The 16,482-nt window shown below is 38.2% G+C and overlaps 1 protein-coding gene across 1 annotated transcript in view; it reads right to left on the bottom strand.

The window, feature by feature from the left end:
- Positions 1 to 16,482, bottom strand: part of SORCS2 (sortilin related VPS10 domain containing receptor 2) — a gene marked incomplete at both ends in the record, with an annotated part of 532,676 nt that overhangs the window by 48,341 nt on the left and 467,853 nt on the right. Inside the window, one exon of the mRNA XM_082281426.1 lies at positions 7,378 to 7,454. Coding sequence (XP_082137552.1) covers positions 7,378 to 7,454 — 77 coding nt within the window. The remainder of the gene's footprint in view (positions 1 to 7,377; positions 7,455 to 16,482) is intronic.

The raw sequence follows: 16,482 nt of genomic DNA, 5'->3' as shown, positions 1-16,482 counted from the left end.
TAAGTGGTGCAAGGATGTTTTCCTCATTTCCAGTGTCAGTGAGTTTAAGTTAAAATATTATGTGATGTACCATGGAGGCCACTCTGAATTTGGACCAAAATACACGTACTATTGATTTAATGGTATAAAGGATTAAAAAATTCCTAAATTATTTCAATTCCTTTTCTAGAGGTCATCAGCAGTACTAAAATAAAAGCACAGGTTTCCTGTTTTACATCTCAAATCTGTTTTAAGACAGAATTTACTCATTTTATTAACCTGTGAAAGTTCATTTAACAAAGAAGCAAGTGATACATGAGAATTATCACACACACTTAGCATTTATAGACAAGCATGCAGTCTTCTATGTGCTTTGACAAAGCAAAGGTGATAACCATAAAGGTTAGCTTTACTTTGCCTTGTGAATGCAAAAATACTGACAATACCAAATTTTCTTTTTTTGGCAAAACTAAATGCTACATTTAGAGGATTTCTCAGCAAGACTGAACCAGAGCTGGGGTGAAAATATCTTACAGCACACTTACCATTATTTCAAAAATAGGAAGCACTTAATTTGGGCTGAGAACTCAGTCTTCCTCTCATCTATTAAGAACATATTTTATGGGAATCCTAGGGCTTCAAGTGTCTGATCGGTTTTTCAATGTTGCCAATTTACAGGCAAAACCCTGACATGAGGCATTTATAGTCCTATCTACTTACTCACCCAGCTGTGCATTTTAGAAGAGAATTCAGTAAAGGACAGACATTAATTTTAGATGCACTTCAAAAAGATGAGATCAGCTGGAGACAGATAAGCAAGCAGAGTTTCGATTCTCCTCTAAACTTCCCTCAAACCAAACTGCAACAGTATGTGCTGGGACACCAAGTCTCCCAAAGCTTCACCACCATGCTGAAGAAAAAGGAAGCTGATATCTGCACCACTTTATACAAATTAGCCCTTCCCAGAAAAGCACCATGGCAATTCCTCATGTACCATTTTAACACCCTGCTTTAGCGCACTATAAAGCACAGAGGACACACTACGGGCATATTAATGACATTGTTATATCATGTTCTTCTTGCACACACTTCAAACTTTTTATAAACAAAATGTATGAAAGCCATTTGAAAACAATTCCTCATCTTCAATACATTGAAAAGAATTAGCAGTTTCATGCCAGTTCATCACAAAAGTAAATACTTATCTCTACTTTCTGGAAACAAAACCAAGGCAAACAGTTTGCAAAGGATCGAGGGAAAGGTGGTCCCAGTGTGAGAGATGAAGTTCAGACCCAAGAAGATGAGGTATGTGAGTTCACAATAGGCCACAAATTCTGATATACATCTCTCCACTAACTAAAGCAGGCAGTAAATCTATTCAGATCCTTACTAGTAACCAGTCACTACTGAACAAGATTTTTATAACCTATTTCTGTAATTTTTTGTGCACATTCTGTGCTTTATAATCACAATGTCAGCTTCTATTCTGTCCTCTTCCTTCTGCTCTAAATGCTTTTTTTTCTATGTCTGTCCCAACAACTTCTGCAGCTATTTCAGGTCAGAATATCCATTGGAAGAAATTGGGACAGCTCCATGAAATCAGTGAGAGCATGTTTAAGTGATCCTAGAGAAATATATGCCATACAATTTGCTTTGCAATACAGAAGTTCAAAAAAATAAACAAAATTTCCTGAGATTATTTTTTTCTTTCATCAAGTGATATCCATTACTAAACTCAAATCTGGAAACAGAAGCTTTTCTACACAGAATGAGCCAGTTGGACCTTCTCAGGGCTGAAAGGCTGTAATTACATCCTTTTATGTTGCACTTAGGAGTGTTACCATCTATCTCCTAAGATGCCTGCAGGAAAACATGTATTCTCACTTAACCAAAGGTTTTCCAAGTTGCTTTGATACACAAGGATTTGACACAGATAAATAATATTCCAACAAAAAAAAGCATCAGACTAAAGCTCCAGAGATCTAGATTTAGTTCTTAGACATCCAAAAGGCTTTCTGTGTAACCTCATTAGCTTAACTGAGCATTTTGTTGCTGCAAGAGCTACTTTGGCAGCAGATCAAATGTGAAAGGTTTATTGTTGCTGACTTTTTCCTTTTATTTATGCCATTTCTTTTGAAAGCCAGACTTTTGTCTTGCTCTCTTTGCTGTATTTCAAGTACAGTGTTTTAACAGATGCTGTTGAAATAGCAGAAGCAACCACAACTGTGAACAGAAATCAGTACTAGAAAAATAATAAAAAGCCTCATGTGTATACACAAGGTAATCCTTAGCACTTAACAGAGCATCCTAAGAGTTCATGCTCATTAAAACATTTTTTGATATTGTTTTCCTGGTGTAATAGAGAAATCTTTCAAATAAACATGAGTTCACCTTAAGCTACATCTTCATGGTCCACTTGGCACTTAAGTTAACAGTTGGACCTAACGATCTTAAGGGTCTTTTCCAACCTAAATGATTCTATGATTCTAAGCCCACATAGTTCATGATAATGCCAAGGTGAGATCTCCTTCTTCTACAGTCAGTTCACGGCATGGATGCTTAAGTTACTTGCCAATCACCTCCTAAACTACTGCTATTTACAGTGCAATGTTGTAGAGTACATAGCTCCAAATTTAATTTTTTTTCTTGAGAAAAGAGTGATGGTTTCAAGATATATCAACAATCACCTCAGCCACAAAAGGCAGAAGAACAACTGGAACCAACCTAAGTGGTATTGTGGTTACTTATAACCACAAATCTTGTTTTTATTTTTTGTGTGAGCTGGCACAGGCAGGACACAGGAACAACCACAAAACCACAGATGAAATTCAATAATAAATTTATTCTCATTACCTGGCCAACCAGGTGAGCCCTGAAGCAGCACCAGGGCAGAGACACACAAGTGGGGATGAAGACACTGCAGAGCTCAGTCCATGCTGGAGGATCACCCAGCCTGCTGCTTTCAGCTGTATTTCAGGGGTTTGCACAGGTGTAATTTACCACTCTGCTTTGGTCTTTGCTGAAGCAGGGCAGGGACCTCAGGCATGTTTGATACTGTGCCTCTAACACAGGCCTATGTTATCTAAACACAGACGTTTGACTTGTCCAACACAGAAGACCAAATATCTACTAGTGTGAGTGTGATATATGTGGGTTTTGACACCTGAGCTGCATGTCATGTGGCTGTGTTTTCAATCCTCCTTACCAACCTTCTGTTGGTAATCTTCTGTTATTTTCTCAAACATTTCCATTTATCACCAGAATTTACTTAATTTCACAAAACTCTCATTTAGGCATTCATTTCTACCTATGAACACTGCCTCTGTTTACAGGTAAGTCTTCCTGAACCCTTATACGACCACATCAAATGCAAGCTACGGAAATAGGGGTTCAGTTGAAATCAGTCATAGAACCAGTAAATTTGGAAAAGACTTCTAGGACCATTGAGTCCAGCCATGAACCCTGAGCACTGCCAAGTCTGTCTAACCATGTTCCCAAGTGCCATATTAACACATTACCCGAACACTTCTAGAGATGGCAACTCAACCACTTCCCTGGGCAGCCTGTTCCAATGCCTGACCATATTTTCAGTGTTTTTCCTAATATCTCATTTAAACCTTCCCTTCTGCAACTCAAGTCCATTTCCTCTTGTCCTGTCACTCGTTACCTGGGACAAGAGACCAAACCCCACCTATCTACCCCCCAACCTCCTTTCAGGCAATTGTAAAGAGCAATAAGGACCCTCACAAGCCTTAAAATAATTTAAGTATATATAGATGGTCAAGAAATTATGGAAAAAAATGATCAGCAGATTGTTGTTAAAGTGAGAATGGATTGCAGACTCAGGTCCCAGTTAAGAATCAGAAACTGTCAATTTTGTCATGCTAACATAAAGAAATCTTCCCAAATGGGGTGCCAGTAATGTCAAGACATCAAGGGCAGTCATTTCATTATGTTAAGTACCGATAAAGTTTGTAATTTTGCATTCAGTCTTATCATGCATCAGGAGAGGAATGCCATATTAGACAGTCCAATCAATGAGCAAAAAAAAAAGAAAAAAAAAACACTTCAGAAATTTGGTTCATTAGGAAAATCAGTGGATTTGAGTTTGCTGTTTCCAAGGGGAAAATCCCTATATTCAGCATAGACCGGATAATCACCTTTTAACATCTAAAAAGTTATTCAAAGGTGACAGGAAACCACTCCTCTCAAAAGGTAAGAGGAAAACTTGTACAATTTGTTAAACTTCAAGAACAGGAGCAAAAGGAACAGTCAGCTTATGTCAAATATTCAGAAAAATCTATGAAGAATGGTGAAGCACCATGAAGCCAGAATCTCCTACAGGGAAGGATTAACAAATAGTTCTGGGAAACCTCCTGTAGAGATGTTCCTTGTATGTTTGATGCTGTCTCAGAGCACACCGTTGAATTACAGGATCTTTAACCTTCCCCAAAGTCCTATAATCCTTTGAACCAATACTGCTATTATTTCAAGAAAGGTTTATTTAATTTCTTGCAGTACATTTTCTCCTAAGTCTCTTATGTTTGCTTTTCTGCATTCTCTGTCTCTATACACAAGCACACACTGCTCCTTTTCTCCTCTGCAACATCATGTGAGCGTGTGAGAAAGGTGCCAGGCCCTCGTTAATGACAACAACAAAGTCTCCAAGGCAGAGACTTAAACTCAGACAAAGAGTTGTGCCAAAGCATGGGATTTCACCAGTTCACGAGACCTGCAATTTACTGAATTATCTAAATTCCTTTATCACCTGACTGAAGCCTTTTCTTTTGTTGTATGAATTCCAGCAGAGAAAGGAAATGTGCTGCTGTCCTCTGGAAGAAATGATCATGAACAGTGAGGCCATAAAATACATAAAATAATCTACAGTTTCATTCTGATCACAAATATTAGAATTGAGTAAGCTCTTTCAAAGGCTTCATAGCAGTTTTAATTAAAATAAAACTAGCGATGTTGTTTGACTGCCACAATGAGGGATCAATTTGTGGTTGATTTTACAGCATAATTAGGCACCTTAGGGTCAAGTTTCAACACATATTATTTACCTGAGTATCTCTGCAAATAAAAACCATTGAAAATATTAATTTGATCTCATTCACTCATTTCATCTTATTTTTCACCCCAGAAAAACTATAAAACTTTGGCAAATGCTGACAACAAATTATGAGAGGCCTCTAAGAAGTATTAAACAACACAGTACCCACTGTAAATCCTGGAAGGCTCTTGCATTTAAACACCTATTTATTGTATGCTAGATTTCAAGAAGGTATTTGGTATAAAATTTTATCTTTTAAAAATCAAAGGACATTTTCATTAAAAAAATAATCCATTTATTTTTATAGTACTTTGTGGAGTACTAATGGCACCCTACCACAGTAATATAAGAAACTGTCTGTATTTTTCTTTTTTAATCTCAAATTCCCCAAGCTCAGTAACACTACTGAGAACATTTTCACACTTAACAGTTCTCAGAAAATAAAAAAAAAATTATTTCAGTTGAACACTACAATACTATTTTAACTGAAATTATATTATTTTTTTGAAAAAAAAAAATTTGAGGGTGCTTTTTTCTATCTTGGATATATATTATAAGTAGAATCTATATGATACTGTGGATTGTTGATATATACATATATAGAGAAAGAAAATATCCCTGTGCTGAGTGTATTGGGTTTGCACGACAAGGTTTGGGTAGCAGGTTAGTCTACAGAGGTGGCTTCTTCAAGACACTTCTAGAGGAGCTTTCCCACATTGGTCAGCCAGCACCAGCCAGCTTCAAGATGGACACACCACTGCTCAAGGTAGAGTCAATCAGTGACAGCAGCAGCACATTTGGGATTATGTATTTAAGAAGTGCACAACAGCAACTGCAGCAGGAGTGAAGAGCTGAGAATATGAGAGAGTAACAGCCCTGCAGACACCAAGGTCAGGGCAGAAGGCGGGGCAGGAGGTGCTTCCAGTGGCAGAGCACAGATTCCCCTGCACCCCCCAGTGCAGCCCATGGTGAGGCAGCTGTGGCCTGCAGCCCATGGAGGTCCATGCTGGAGCAGAGACCCACCTGCAGCCCCTGGAGGACCCCACACTGGAGCAGATGGATGCCTCAAGGAGGCTGCAACCCCACAGGGAGCTGATGCTGGAGCAGGTTTGCTGGTAGGACTTATGGTCCACAGGGGACCCATGCTGGAGCAGATTGTCTCTGATGGGCTGCAGCCCATGGGAAGCACTCATTCTGCAGAACTCATGGAGAACTACAGCCCATGGAAAGGACTCATGTTGGAGAAGTTGATTGAAAGCTGTCTTCTTTGGGAGGGACATCACACTGAAGCAGGGAAAGAGTGTGAGTCCTCCCCTTGAGGAGGAAAGAGCAGCAGAGACAACGTGTGGTGAACGGACTGCAGACCCCATTCCACATTCCCCTGTGTGATTCAGGGTAGGAGGTAGAGAATTAATGAGTAAAGTTAAGCTCAGGATGAAGGGCGAGGTAGGGGGAACATGTTCTAAGATTTGGGTTTATTTCTCACTATCCTAGTCTGTTATTCAAATTAATCTCCCCCAAGTCAGGTCATTTTTGCCTGTGATGGTAGCTGGTGATCAATTTCTCCCTGTCCTTATCTCAATCCATGAGCTCTTTGTTATATTCTCTCTCCCCTGTCCAGCTGAGGAGGGCAGTGACAGAGAGAGATCGGTGGGCACCTGGCATCAAGCCAGGGCAAACCCACCACACTGAGACAGAGCAAGTTAGGAAACAATACATAATAAAGGTGATATACTTTAACTGACACTAGTCAGTGGAAGAAAAAGACATCCAAAATTCAAATAGCATTACTACATCATTGTTGTCTTTTTAATACTTTGGTATTTCTAGTCCCTGAATTTACTAAATCATGCTAAAAGACTTTAAAAAGTTTTTTTTTTTTTAATCTTTTTTCACTTTCTCAGTTCCAACGAAGAAAAAAGTTTATGCTAAGTAACAGCTTTCAGACTATGAAGCAGAAGAATTTTTGCCTTTGTACCTAAGCCATGTCTTTTAGCTTGGCATGTTTGCACTGCAAGACCTAGCCCAAGTCCACTTCATCATTAGCATAGGAAGATTACTTAAATTATTAAAAACCTAAACAGACACTATGTTTTTTGCATAAGATACTTATAGATCTTTAAAGAGACCAAAATATTTTAACTTTAGCAGAACCTGACAGCCTGATCAATTTGAGTCTTTGCAAATCACTTTCTTAATCTCTTGGTTTCTAAGCAAACTGGAGATGATAATACCACCTCCTTCAAAAGAGTGAGTATCTAAAGATTAGTTAAGCATTACATAATTCATCACATTTGGTACATTAAAATTATTTCCAGGTTCCTTTGATGATTTATGCTTCCTACCTGACGCCACGTGTTCCCACAGTCAGATGTTATGTACATCTCTTCTTTATACTCAACCAGCTGGGACCCCAGGTTACCTGTCACAAAAGAGGAGAAAACAAGGGTTGCATCCACATGAGCAAGAGAGATTGGATCTAATCCTGATGCAAGTCTGAGTAAGAAGTTTCCAGGTCAGAGCAAGAACTAAACTCAGATAAACAGGCTTACTTCATTTCTGGTAGAACCAGCAAAACCCTTTAAAAACATATATTTGCACATTTGTACAATTTCAATGTCTTCCTTTCCACTGCTATATTGTCCATAGGTGGAAGAAATGAGGCTTAATTCTAATGCTGAAATGCAGAAGTCAGACCAACATTTTAGTTTTGTTGCTGCATGCTGAAAAATTATTATAAAACAACATGTATTTAAGATGTAAGTATGAAACATGCATAAACTCAGAAGCTTTAACCTTAACCTCAATCACATTCTGTAAAGTTATTCACATTGAACCGAAACTGTTAAATGAAATACTCTAAGACTTGATGAAGTGGTAGCTAGATCTAGATTCTGGTGAAATATGCAACATGAAAAAAGGGGGCAGGGCTTCTGAAAAATACAAAAGAATTGAAAGCAGAATTACTTGATTTACCTAAATATTGACTAGGAAGCCACTGAATATTTTGACAAAAAGTACTGAGGAGAATTCAGATTCCTGCAAAACTAACAGAAGTGTTAAACTTCGGGAAGATGACAGCAGATGCAGTCCCAAATACAGAGATGTCCATCTTTTAACATGCAGTATTTCAAATAGCAAACTATTAAACCACTAGGCAGTTTACAGCATTCTAGGGGAGAATCAATCATGGCACAATATTCTGTCTAAATTATATCCTCCAGGGGATTTTGACTCAAATACATGCTTTGCATGTTTTTACAGTAGAAATAAGATGAAAATTATCAGATCCTCTTAAACAGAAGAGACGATGAAAAAAACACTTGAGATTAGGATGGCACTATGAAATTTCATTTGTGTGTTATATAAATAGCTGGTTTTTAACCACTAAACCAGATCTGCTTATGCAGAGTGTGCTTACTAGTGCTGAAAGGTTCCCAAGAGGAATGACAGGGCCCACTGCCCAAAGCACCCACTCCATTTAGACCATCAAGGTTGCATGTGCTCCACTCTTTAATAGGATAATAACTTTACATCATTTAAACCTAACTACATGCTGGACAGGATTGGGGTATTTATATTGAATCAGGGAATTTATAGGAGTCAGTTAATTCCTTTCAATTGCAACTAACATTTCAGAAGATGCCACTTCCCATTCTTGGCCTTTTCTTGGGTTTTCATCTTTACAACTCACTGCACACTCTCTCATTCATCAGATAATTCAGCACAGATTTAGTTGGTCATAGAATCACAGAATATGTCGAGTTGGAAGGCATCCATCAGGATCATTGAGTCCAACTCCTGGCCCTGCACAGGACACCCCAAGGACCACACCAGGTGTCTGAGAGGATTTTCCAAATACTTCCTGCCTGTTCCAAAGCTCAATCACCCTCTGGCTGAAAAACCTTTCCCTGAAATACAACCTACACCTTCAGTGAATATTATCCAATGAGATAGTTCCAAAAGGAAAGCTTAACACATTAATTCAGTTATATTTCCTTCCCAAATACAGGTTTAAGAGTAATCTGATCACTAGAAAGAGATATGAACGAGAAATCACCCCCTCAAGGCTGAAGGAAGGCAAGGAAGATCTGATTCAGTGCTTATACAAAATACATTTATTTTGCTATTCTTACTTTCATCTGTTATAGTTTTCACTGGTATATCATCTGCAAATGGGCATATTCTTGTGCTTCTACAGTTAATCACAGAAAGTTTTCTATGGGACAGCTGAGAACAGAAATATTTATTTGCTTGCTAGAATCTAACGTACTGCTGTCAATCTACACCCTTCTTTACACAGATAATTTTAACAAATGCAGTGTTAGTTTTGCTGCTGGGTAAATGCTGTTTATTTACCTCTTTTCACCACTTACTGAAATCTACTTGCATAAGTAGGTCTTTATTTTGAGCATTGCTAGGGATCTGCCCTTTAAAGAATTCAGTGGCAAATTGCCTTGCTAATGGAAAATTAGTCTGTAAATTAAACAGCATCTACCTGTGCTTCATTAAAAGGCCTTTTCTATCCAGCTGATATGGTAATGATATTAGCAACAGTATTGTAATTGCAGCTCTGTTAAAAGAAAGACATGACCTCCCACTTCTGATTTTACCTTTACTATCTTTTCTTGGTAAAAGAGAAAAAGGAGTTGATGAGCTCAGTTAAAATTCCAGAGACTTGTCATTCTGCCTAAACCACAACTGATGCCAACAGGAACAGAATCTGGGACACTGCTTTGGGAAAAAGGACTCCAGTGATGTTTGACCTTTGAAAATTGTCCGTCCATAGGCCAAGGGTGGAAGCCCAGAAGTGGTGCATGCAGGACCTGCTGATGGTTGACCACAATGTTTAATTGTGTCATTAATGAAGGCTGCAATTTTCGTTACTTCCAGATTTTATGTAACACACAGTTATATGATGTAAATTCACAAACTTTGCAAAATCAGGTCTTCAAGCAGACAAAAAAGGTAAACATCTTTCTGTAAGGAAGGATAAAACTTCTCAGTGCAGTTGGAGTTTGCTCTGTGGGTACTGCAGACCATGACTGGCTGAAAAACAGCTTAGGTGGATTCAGAAAGAAAAAGGAGGTGAGGCCAAAAGAAGGAAAGGGGAGACAGGCAGGTTCCTGCAAAGTGCAGTGGGAAGCACCCATGCAGCCAAATCTGAGAGGCGACAGGCAGATGGAAATTTCCACAGGAACACATAGGGATGCATGATGAGTTTCATAAGTCACAGATAAGCCACTCTGAAAGCTGTTAGCTTGAAAAAAGTAGAACTGGAATAAAACCAAGTCCTTCAAAGATCTAAGTGAACAACACCCATAATTCCCCACACTTTTATTAGTAAACCTTTCTATTTAACACGTCATGCAAGAGTCATGTTTTCTTTAGTTAAAAAGTTACATTGTTTTAATTTTATTTTTCAATAGGTTAATAAAAAATTCACTTCAAAGATTTGGAGAATTTTGTTAGTTTTGAGATTTAAAATAAATTGCATAATTTTAGGCTCTAGGTACCTTGTGGTGTGTTTTGTTACTGGATAAGCCAGCTAACTAAACACAGTGCATGTAATGGCACCCCATAACCCCCTTTACAACAGCTCCAATTTGCATCAAATGAAATGCAAAAAATCCTGACATTAATAACACTGCAAACAAACAACTGCAAAGCCACAGCAGCACTCAAAGTAGAACGGAGACATCCTGAACCTTTCGATGACATATCTGAGAAGAATTATAAAACATATTTGTGGTAAGTGTGGCGGCCAATCACATATGAGCACAGCTGGCACTGTGATCAAGTGACACAAGAGGCTAGAAATAAACAATTATGCTCAGCCCAAGACTGGAAGCCAAAAATGTTTAAGTACCATTCCCACCACATCCTGAAGTGTTTAGACTGGACCACAGCCCCCAAATATCTGTGTGCTCTTTGCCTGGTGGGCCACACCAAAATCTGTGCTTCTTATTACAGCTGTAAATATCTGCAGTAACTCCTCAGGTGTGCCACTACAGCACAAAAACTCTTCTACCATTTTAGTGGCTCTGTGTTAGATCCATCTGGGGGAACAAGTAAATGTAATGTAGTACACTGAAGGCAACTTGGGTTCATACTGAAAGAGTTACTGCAGCTGGAATGGGTAATCAGCTGCAGGCATGTGCTGGTTTGGGCTGTGGCAGAGTTAATTTTCTTCACAGCACCTGGTACAGGGCTGTGTTCTGGACTTGTACTGAAAAGGGTGTAGATGATAATACAAGGATGTTTTCATTACTGCTGGGCAGTGCTTACACAGAGTCAAGGCCTTTTCTGCTCCTCACCCCTCGCCACCAGAGAGAAGGCTGGGGGTGCACAAGGAAGTGGAAATGGGCACAGCTGAGACAGCTGACCCCAGCTGACGTGGGGATATTCCAGGCTATACGTCACCATGCTCAGCAATAAACTGGGGGAGAGGTTGGTGCAGGGCCACTGCCCAGGGACAGGCTGGGCACCAGGTGGTTGGAGCTGAGCAACTGTTTTCATTTGCATCACTTTTTTTTGGGATTTCTCTCTCTTTGTCCTTTTCCTTTTAATTACAATTTGTTATTATTATTTTATTTCCATTATTAAGCTGCTCTTACCTCAATCCATGAGTTTCTTCACCTTAACCCTCACAATTCCCTTCCCCTCATCCTCCTGGATAGGAAGTGAGCAAGCAGCTGTGTACTGCTTAGTTGATGGCTGGACTTAAACCATGCCAAGGCTATATTAGCCAGAGCTATAAATGGTACATGACTTGTACCATTTATACAAATCTAACATGACTTTTGATCAAAAACTCCTCTGACACATGACTGTTTTCCACCCAGTTTCATGAAGTTTTGTTTGTAATACAAAAGTTTCTCAAGTTTGTCTTACAATATTTTGTTGGAAAAAATTAACAATATTTCATATTCTTTTGGTACCTAAATGACTCTCATGTCTGTGTCTTCTCCAAACCAATGCCTGGGGCACCATATACACCTGAATTGTCCTTAAGCACTCCCCCAAAGCTTTTTGTCACCAATATAGACAGGCTATTGTGCTAGACGGACTGTCAGCCTGAGTCAGTATGGCTCTGCTGCTAGGTTCGGACACTGCTTCTATTCAGGAAGCAAAAGGAAACATTTTGGCCTGCATTTTTGAGTTTTTGATTAAGGACAGTCATTTTTCATTTCCATTACTTGCATTCTTAGAAACCTTGTCAAACCATATTTTGGGATACACTAAATCCTCTTTTGCTTTTTCACTTGTCCTGAGTAAAGGCTGATTTTAAGTAACTGCATAAAATCACATGTTCCATCCTTGCAGGGGTGGCAGTATCAAAAACTAGAATACAGAGGCACTATACTATTCAGCATAGTTCTGCAAGCTTTCTGTATCTCTGCACATGACAGTTTAGCAGCTGGTAGCCCAGGGATGTGAAAGAAAGCAATGTATTTCAGTGCTGTCTGGGGGCCAGCCAAGTTCTCGTGAAAGGTGGTAAAGCTATGAAAAACACAGCTCTTAATGCAGATCTCAAGAGTCAGGCATTTTGGTAGGTTCTTACTGGGTCACAACAAGTATGAAAGATTACTTCATTTAAAATTTACTATCAATTTACGTGTTCTAAGTGCTACTTATTGCTGTGTTAACCCATATTTTTATATGTGGCCTTGGACATGTTTACAGTAAGAAGAAATAAGCCCCATGTGCAATGCTTAGATAATCCTTCTAATATGGAAAATCTTTTTCAGTCACTTAAATTTATCATACAGGCAGACACCTATTCCAAAAAGAGAGAAGTGCCTTGCCTGGATTACTGGTAATTAATACAGCTGTAACATGGTTTCAGGCCATGCACAATAAGTTAAAATGTCATGGTTTGTAAGCTTGTAGTCACATTGTAGAACAAACTTACATATTTAAATTTGTATTTAAATCTCCCTGACACACAGTTTTTGACTGGCAAGCTGAAGATGTGTTCAGATGACGTAGTGGGGAATCAGAATTGAGGAACATGAGAAAAATTTAAAGGAATTTCAGGATGTTCACTCCAAAATGTAATGGGAAATGCTCAACCATCTCCCCATTCCCTTATCCTTTTTTATAGAGGCAACCTAGCATGCTACTTCTGTGAAAACTCACAGAAATTCATCACAATGTATGCAATTATATTTGGCCCTGATATGAAAAAAAGTAAACAGAACTTTTCCAGTGCTTCCTCAATTGTGTGAATGTGCAGAATTTACTGCTTGCTTGATTTGCCACCTGGATTGGAAGCTAAGCAGGCAATTATTGCAAACTAGCACCTGAAAAAGCTACACATCTCTAAACATTTTTCATAGAAAAGTCCTTAGCAAGTTTATAGTAAAAATTTACACATCAATTGACACACATTTCATAGCTGATGTTGTGAGAAATAGAAGTTGTTGCCAAGATTAAAATGCACAAGAATCAAATGTAAATGCAAAATCCTATTGCATTTCTTAAAGAGAGCAAAGCAGTTATTTAAAATACCATTTTTGTATGCAGCTATAAAATTTAATATTCTGTCTGAACAATTTATATATAGACATTAGCTAAAAATATGCATTCCTGAGATTTATGCAACTTTAACAGAGTGGAATTTTTATTTGTAAATATGAGTTTAAAAAGATGCAATTTTAGCATCCTATTACTGTATTTTCCCAGTTTTCTAAGTGTCAATGCTGTTCACCGTTTAATGATTCCTTTTTTAAAATTAAAACAGTATTAAGTAGTCTCTGATCTCTGATTTTTCCAGCATTTTCCATATCAAAACTGTATTTAAGTCACAGAATAGCTTTCCATTACCACAAGCAGCTGTGTTGTACAAACTTCCTAGAAAGAAGCCAAAATCCACATTAAAGGGATTGGTTTTTGCTTTTTGATCAATAGGGTTCTTATTCTTAAAAATCATATTTCCAGCTCTTATCCACTTGTTTGCATCACTTGTTTCCACCCCGTGGTTACACTTTCAGGAAAAAAAAACATATTCTTTACTGTCCTTTATTTTTTTTAGCTAATGGGGGTTTTCTTGTAAATATTCTCTCTTTCCATCAACTGCCAAGGAGGCCTTCTTAGCACATGCTCACTGGTCCTGAAAATTGATTATCAGAATTGTACACAGTCTTATTATTAATGTCACTGTTCATCATTTTGCCAGAGTATTAATATTTCCCTTTCTCTGTTGGCAATTATTTACCTATTTCACCCTCAGAATGATTTTGCTTTTTACAGCACAAGGCACTGATGGTTCCTAGACATGCTGTGATCAACTGACATTCACGGATCTTTATCACCTTCAGTCATTTCCAGAAGATGTGCTCTCCCTAAATCTAATAGTAAAATTCCAATACTGTGTGATGTGGCCCAAATAATCTGATTCCTGTAGGTACTACTTATGTTGATTTGTATAGGATTATCAGTTTCAAGGATCAGGCCAAAGGAAACTCAAGCTCACTCTATGTAAAGTATATCTGATAAGAAATGTAAGTTTAAGAGGGTATCAGGTTTGCCAGAGAAGACTCAACATATGCACTGAATCCAGATGACCTGGGCTTCCAAATAATGTAAATGCAAGTCAAAGTCAGAGTTGATTCAGGTCATCTGTTGGCTAGGGGATGCAGTTGCTCTATAAGATTTTTCAGGCTCCAAACCAGATCCCTTTGCTCTGTTTTCAGCTACATGACCTTCTACCAGAAAAAGGACACACTGCAATACTCTTGGGAAAATTTCTCTCACTTTCACACCATCCCTCCCACCTCTTTAGGCAGCTAAAAGCAAAGTGGCTTGTGACTGAGCAAGGGTGCCTTCTACCATTCCTATTACATTATTGGTTGCTCCACAAGCAAGTCAAATTTAACATATTAGTTCAGCTCTTCATGATGTCTGGATGTTATCAAACCACCCCCTCCTGACCATGCTGAGGAAAGCTGCTGACAGGTTCTCTACCTGGCAGAGTAAGACCGTGTCATGGTTATAAAATGCCACCCCATTCTAGAAAGGAATTAAGAGCAAAATACTCTTCTACAACCTGCCCTCTCTAATGTCATCTCAGAGAAGAGTGCACTGAAAAAACATCTACAAACGCCAATCAAAAGAAAAGAACCCAACATCTGAACAAATATCTGTTCAACACATCAGATTATAGTGCAAAGATAAAGAAAAATGAAATAGGAATAATGGACTAATTAAATCTCACTGCTTAATTTGTTACTGGAAACCATTCAGGCATGATATGACAAAGCTAAAATTAAGAACCTACATTTGGAGAGCTTTTATGTAAAAAAAAGAAGACATTTGAAATGGAAGATATTTTTTGAAACATTTGAATTCATAAAGTTTGACCTGAACACATATTAGAAATCTATCTACAAGGGCACTGCATAAATTCTAAGTCTCATTTGTATCAATAAAAACATAGCAGTATTTCACCAAGTAGGTTTGTCTCCAGTAAAATGCTTTAAATTCCCTTTGCACTACGGAGAAACTTGAAGTCTTCAGTTATATTGAAGATTGCCAGTACTGGCAGCTGTCATTCTCTTTAAACACCAATAATTCTCCCTCTCTTGACATTCTCAGGAAACTTCCAACTTAATAAGCTGTTTGTCAAAGACTAGTGTAAGATAAAGTAGAAGCCATTATTCATTAAAAAGAGATACACTTTTATGAAAAGAGAAGCATACATGTGTGCATTTCACCTAAACATTATCCATAAGAATAAAACAATACAATTTTGAAAAGCTCTTAGAATAGTTTACAATCAGACAAATTTGAAACAAAGAAACAGAAGATTAAATTAAATTAATAGATGGATCACAAAGTTACAAAGCAAAATTGAGTTATGTGAATATTTTTCTTGATGAGTGCTCAACACTGCAATGGAATTTCCTTTATTAAATTTTACTTCATAGTGACATGACTCCATATGTGTGTTACAATGGAGAAGCCACAACCAGCATTGTTCCCAACACAGAGACACATTTGCCTCTTTCAATTCATCTCTCTTTAGGCAGAAAGGAATTAATAAAATTACAAGACTAATTATCTGTATCCAGGCTTGAAGAACAAAGGATTGACCACTGTTTCCACCAGTTTTGCTGAGTTTCCACCAGTTTTTCTGAGTTATTCATGATGCTGGGAGGCCTATACATCACTTGCAGAGAAAAAGGATGCAGGACATGTTCTTCAGCCACCAGCACACCTCCCCACCACACTAATGGGGAAGGAGGTACTGCACAACACAGAAAACCATGATGTATCCAGGTGACAGATATAGATCTGTCTGAGAAGACACAACTCTGGGCCTTCAATTAACTTATATTGAATTGTTTGATCAAAAGGTTCCATAAAGGATTATTCTGCAGGAAAGCCTTATTTTGGCAATGTTTGTAGCATGGTGTTCTTACAAATCCAAATACTAGATCTACAAA

This window comes from Coloeus monedula (assembly GCF_965178545.1).
Source record: "Coloeus monedula genome assembly, chromosome: 5".
NCBI lineage: Eukaryota > Metazoa > Chordata > Aves > Passeriformes > Corvidae > Coloeus > Coloeus monedula.
Note: the sequence above shows the minus strand (reverse complement) of the source record. Positions and strands in the feature narration are given on the sequence as shown.